Source organism: Microtus ochrogaster, unplaced genomic scaffold (genome assembly GCF_000317375.1).
Source record: "Microtus ochrogaster isolate Prairie Vole_2 unplaced genomic scaffold, MicOch1.0 UNK148, whole genome shotgun sequence".
In the NCBI taxonomy this organism is placed as follows: domain Eukaryota; kingdom Metazoa; phylum Chordata; class Mammalia; order Rodentia; family Cricetidae; genus Microtus; species Microtus ochrogaster.
In genome coordinates this window covers 49,560-55,371 of record NW_004949246.1, presented here as the reverse complement: position 1 = coordinate 55,371, position 5,812 = coordinate 49,560, and the positions used below count along the sequence as shown (strand labels likewise).

The window sequence follows — 5,812 nt, the reverse complement described above, 5'->3', positions numbered from 1 at the left end:
ACCACAGGCTTTGTAAGTAAAATGTACACACTCACACCAGAGATGCCTGTGTTTGTGCAAGCACGACAGAGGAGGATCACTGCACATACACTACAGGGACCTCAAAGCTGACAATAAACTGGTTGATTCCTGAACAGGTCCCCCAGGATATGTGTTCCTGTCTCCCTCTGAGGATAAGTTATGGAGGGTGGAGTGGGCACCTCATCATGGGATCCAGGACTCTCAGGATCTGGCCACAGATTCAACACCAGCAGAGTGCAGAGTCATGAGAATTTCTGACGAGGAAGATAAAGCTTGACCAGGCCAGCTTGGTGGTTTCCTGCCCTCCCTTTCTCCTGGTTTGGAACTATAAAAGCAGGGACCAGGTAAGCACACAGCAGAGAACGGGGAATAGACTGCACCAGTGGGAAAATGCAGACCATACTTTTCCTGTTGGCCCTTCTCTTGCCTCCTGGAGCTGGAGCTGGTGAGTTTGGTCTGTTCCTTCATATCCTTTGATAAGCATGATCTTCCTTGTGTCATCCAGAAATTCTCCTCAGTCAAGTAGGGATGAATAATTAATTTCCTTTCACATTGTTTCATCAAAATACATGTTGTTCTGATAGGCAGCTCTTCGCTGTCCTTCCATCAGTGTTGAGGAAGAAAGGATGTAGGTGAAGAACTATTTAAATGAACTGGCATCAGAAACTGATTGACCACTGTGTTCTGAAATGTAGAATGATGGTGGATAGGGAAGGCTGGAGAGGAAAGAACCACAGGGAGGAAAGATCAGATGATGCTTGGAGGGTCCTGACCCCATGAGAGGTGGGGTGGGATGGGGAGAAGTCACTCAGCTTTAGCCTCATTTCATCTGCTGCCACTGCTTTGGGGTGTCCTGCAAATATGTGACCAGCGACACTGCGTTCTTTGTTTCAGAGGAGATTATTGGTGGTGTGGAGTCAAGACCACACTCCCGCCCTTACCTGGCCCACCTGGAGATCGTCATTGACAGAGTTACCACTAGCAACTGTGGTGGGTTTCTCATAAGTGAAGAATTTGTAATGACGGCTGCGCACTGTAAAGGCAGGTAGGTGACTCTCTTTGTATGAAGAAATACATGAACCAGAGTCACAGAGGGGCAGGGGCCTGAGGAAAGGTCCTATCCCTGCTCACCTCCAGATGGACTCTTACTTATAATGTGAAGACAAAGGGAATGCAAAGCCATTCATTGCACAATTTTCTTTGTTATCTCCATTTTCAAAGGAGAGAGCTTTAAGCAGGGCTCTGGGAGGACAAAGGGCTACTTTCCTTTTGTCACAGGAGCACTTAGTTATGGCTGGTGTGGAACTTCACTGAGTGCCTGTCTACCTCATTCAAAGCCATGGGTTCAGTCCAAATATGAGAAGGCAGAGTCAGTTCTCAGCACTGTGTTTTCCTGAGCTCATAGCTTCTGGGAAGTCTGTGGTCCTGAAACTTCATCTCAACTATACAATTGGGGTCTCTCTTCTGTGGGATAGAGAAGACCTGGTGTCCCTCTGCTTGAAATGAGTCCTTCTTTTGATATCAGCAATTTTACTGCCTATTTTTCTCTTTCAACAGAGAAATTATTGTCACTCTTGGGGCTCATGATGTGAGCAAGACAGAACCCACACAGCAGAAGATAAAAGTCGAAAAACAAATCATTCACCCACATTACAATGTCTACCCGCACCTGCATGACATCATGTTGCTGAAGGTGCCATTATTTTTCCTGCCCTTTTAAATCTCCTTCTTTAACTCCTTTTTTGGCTCAGGCCTTTGAATTTTCTCTTGTTCAACCCATTTCCTCAGAACCTACCCCGAATTCCTTGTCTTTACCACCACAATGGGAAAGAACCCATGTCAAAGACATCATCCTTCTCTGGGTTACCATGTCTTCTCTCCTTCCTCCTCACAGCTTCAAAGAAAAGCTAAGATCACTCCTGCTGTAGCTAAAATTCTCCTGCCTAGTCCACGCGACTCTATTAAACCTGGACATATGTGCCTGGCAGCTGGATGGGGCAAAACTGGAGTGAATGATCCATTGTCAGTCAAACTGAGGGAGGTGACACTAAGAATCATGGAAAAAGAGGCTTGTAAGCACTACTCGAGTTATAGAGATGACGTCCAGGTCTGTGTGGGCCGTCCAGGAAACATACAATCAGTGTTTGAGGTGAGTACCAACATATTTTCTCTCCCCACATCAGGAGACAGTGTCAGAGAAGGGAGTGGGTCAATCATCTCTCCACTGCCTTGACCTACACCTGTGTTCTTTGGCTGCTAGTCTTCTGGGAAATGCAGTTTCCCCTCTAGTTCTCATACCCCACCCATCCAAGCCCTTCCTGTACTTTTCCCCCAGGGTTCTAGAATGCAATAGAAGGGAGTGAGGGGGAGACAACCTAAACATTGTGTCAAGACAGTAGAAAAATTTCAAGCCCTAACTCATGGCTCACAGGGATCCAGAACTCCTTACCTCACTCTGGGTTTAGCTATGGTTAGGGGTCTGTAGTTGGGGAAAGTGATCTGTTCTTATTCTCTGCTTTTTTTTGTAACCTACAGGGAGACTCCGGGGGACCTCTAGTCTGTGCTGGGGTGGCCCATGGTATTGTATCATATGGACGTAATGATGCAAAACCCCCTTCAGTCTTCACCAGAACCTCTGGATATGTGTCCTGGGTTAATGCAGTCATAAGGGAACATAGCTGAAAACTGTCAGCCTGAGTCAGATTCTTCAAGTCAGAGCTTTTCTATTACCTCCTGAATGAAAGAAAAACCTGTCTCCAGACTTGCCCCTAGTCTAACTCAGCCTGTTCCAGCCTAACAGCAGCCTGTGTCCAGCCTGTATGATCCTGACACCAGCCTGTCCTCAGCCTGTTCCATCCTGTCCCCAGACTGTCCCAACCTGCCCCTAACCAGTCTCCAGCCTGTCCCAACTTGTACCCCAATTGCCCCAGCCCATCCCAACCTGTCTCCAGCCTGTGCCAGCATGCCTCCAATGTGTCTCCAGACTGTCCCCACCCTGTCATAGCACGTCTCTGAGAGGACCTTAAGGATCCTCAAGGTTCTGGTGATTAACTGTTCTCTGTAATGCAGCTCAATAAAGATGATATCTCCATTAGCTCTGAGACTCCACCCTGTGCATAAACTAACTCAGTCCCTCACACACAGGTAGAACTTCTCTAAGCTGAGTTAAGAGTTGTCAGGTGATATTCTCTGACCATGTTTGTAAACTTGACCAGTGGTTTCCTGGCACAGGGTGTGTCACTGTGGATTACTGGATAATCCCTCACATATCACGTGTGTACTGTGAGATTTCACATCCAGCACAGTTTGCACTGTTCTGCTGTTTCTTTCACTGTCCTCCCTTTTCCTATTCTCTCTCCTTGTCCTCATCTCTCCTTTCCACAAATCGCAATGCCTCAGCCACGAAATTTCTTCCACACATCATAACAAATTGCCATGTCTAGCTCAGAGATGGCTGTTGAGAGCTTGTGTCCCCAACACCTGACCCACCATCACCATCCTCCCAGTCTTGCACCTGTAGCTAGAGGAAAGGCTGACCTCAGAAGTACCTGGAAGGTGTGTGTGCCTTCAGCAGTCACAGCAGGGGAGTATCAAACCTTTCTGGAGCCTATGGTGAGGAAGAACTAGCCATCAGTGAAAAGAGGTCTTCAAGAACTGAAGTGTGGTTGTGGCTCTAGACCTGTTTCTAAGGCATCAAAATACAACTGTCATCTTCCTCAAAGAGGGCATAGTGACTTCTTGCCTTTCAGAAGCAGAATGTCTGTGTTATGTCAACTTCGAAGTTGCCTGCCCTTGTCTTAGATGTAAAGCCTCCATTGTCTTTAGCTAAGGGTAACAGTTCATTAATTGGGGTGCTGTGGAGTCTGAAACTGAGATCTCACATGAGGTCTGTTATTCCCCAGTTGTACCGAATATGATGGGCTTGCCCCTTGGGAAAGCAAATTTGTATATTCACTCTGGAAATCAGTATGGTGGTTTCTCAGAAAAATGGCAATCAACCTACCTCAGGACCCAGCAATACCACTCTTGGGCATATTCTCAAAGGATGCTCCATGATACTACAAGGACATCAGTTCAGCTATGCTCATAACAGCATTATTTGTAGTAGCCAGAACTTAGAAACAACAGAAATGCTCCTTAAGGGAAGAATGGATAAAGAAAATAGGGTACATTTAGACAATGGAGTACTACTTAGTAGTGAAAAACAATGACATGTTGAAATTTGCATGTAAATGGATGGAATGAGAAAAAAAATCCTGAGTGAGGTAACCCAGACCCAGAAATAAGAACATGGTATGTACTCACTCATAAGTAAAGCAAAGGATAATAAGCCTATAGTTCATGCCCCTAGAGAAGCTAAATAACAAGGTGAACCCTAATAGAAATATATACAGATACCCCGGTAAGGGGTAAAGAGACAACATCTCCTGACAAAATTGGGAGCATGGGAGTGAGGGAGAAGGGAGATCCCAGGGGAAGAGGGGGTGAAAAGGGGAAGGGGGAGGAGAACTTGAGGGAATGGGATAGTTGAGATGTGGGAAGGAGAGAGACAGAGAATGAAAATGAATATGTTGATTGAGAGATCCACTGTGGGGCTATCAAGAAACATGGCACTAGAGAAATTCCCAGGATTCCACAAAGATGACTCAGAAAAGACCATATACAATACTGGGGAGGGTACCGGAGCTGGCCTTGCTCAGCAGTCAGATTGATGACTACCTTAAATGTCACCATAGAACCTCCATTAAGCAACTAATGGAGACAGGAGCAGACACCTGCAGGGGAGCACTGGACTGAGCTCCCAAAGTCCAGTTGAAAAGTGGGAGGAGTGCGAATATAAACAAATATGTCAGGACCATAGTGTGGATACCTGGTGTAGGAGTTCCTTCTGCCCATCATCCTTTTGAAGTAGCTTTGTACTGCCAGGAGCAGATGTGTTTCACTGTCATGAAAAGTTCTAAGTTCTTAAAACATTTTAAATGTCATATTCTGAAGGTCTCTGAAAGATCTGAAGAATACCTATCTAACGGAAATATATCTCTATATATCTAGAAACTCTAACTAACATGACTACAAGCTCGACTATTAAAGAAGACTATATTGTCCTATATTTCTTAATTATACATTACATTTCTTAAACTATACAATCATGATACATTTATCAAGAGCAGAAATATACATACAACAAGATTGACCTTAAAATTGTATCAATAAACCAAGATCTATATTAAAGCAAATTATTCATCTCTGTAGCATATCCCCCTTTAAATGTAAGCAAACAATTATAAACAATATTTGGGAATTTGGGCGTAGATTTGTCCATACTGCTTCCTGATGTTTGGGAGCACTGTTAATCAGGTCTTTCATGGTGTATCCTATGTGCTAGGTTCATCTCAGTCAGCAGTTGGGCAAAGAAATTTTCTGAGGGTGTTTATGGCAACTTTTCAGAAGACCTTGGTCCATGAAACCATATTTGCCTGGGCAATCCACCAGTTCTCATCTTCTGTGAAAACAAAAGTAGAACCTCTTTTGCCAAGCATCATGTTCTTAGACCCACATTCTGAAGTCAAGATACCTTTATAATATACATGCCGGTTCAGCTTAGCAGCCCATACAATGAAATGGCTTTTTAAAAAATATTTATTTATTTATTATGTATACAATGTTCTGTCTGTGTGTATGTCTGCAGGCCAGAAGAGGGCACCAGACCTCGTTACAGATGGTTGTGAGCCACCATGTGGTTGCTGGGAATTGAACTCAGGACCTTTGGAAGAGCAGGCAATGCTCTTAA

At 44.6% G+C, this 5,812-nt stretch overlaps 1 protein-coding gene across 1 annotated transcript; it reads left to right on the top strand.

The window, feature by feature from the left end:
- Positions 1 to 411: 411 nt before the first annotated feature.
- Positions 412 to 2,703, top strand: LOC101999329 (mast cell protease 4-like). The gene is made up of 5 exons (XM_005371987.1): positions 412 to 466; positions 916 to 1,066; positions 1,579 to 1,714; positions 1,916 to 2,170; positions 2,557 to 2,703. The coding sequence occupies exons 1-5, from the start codon at positions 412 to 414 to the stop codon at positions 2,701 to 2,703; spliced, it is 744 nt and encodes a 247-aa protein (XP_005372044.1).
- Positions 2,704 to 5,812: the final 3,109 nt, after the last annotated feature.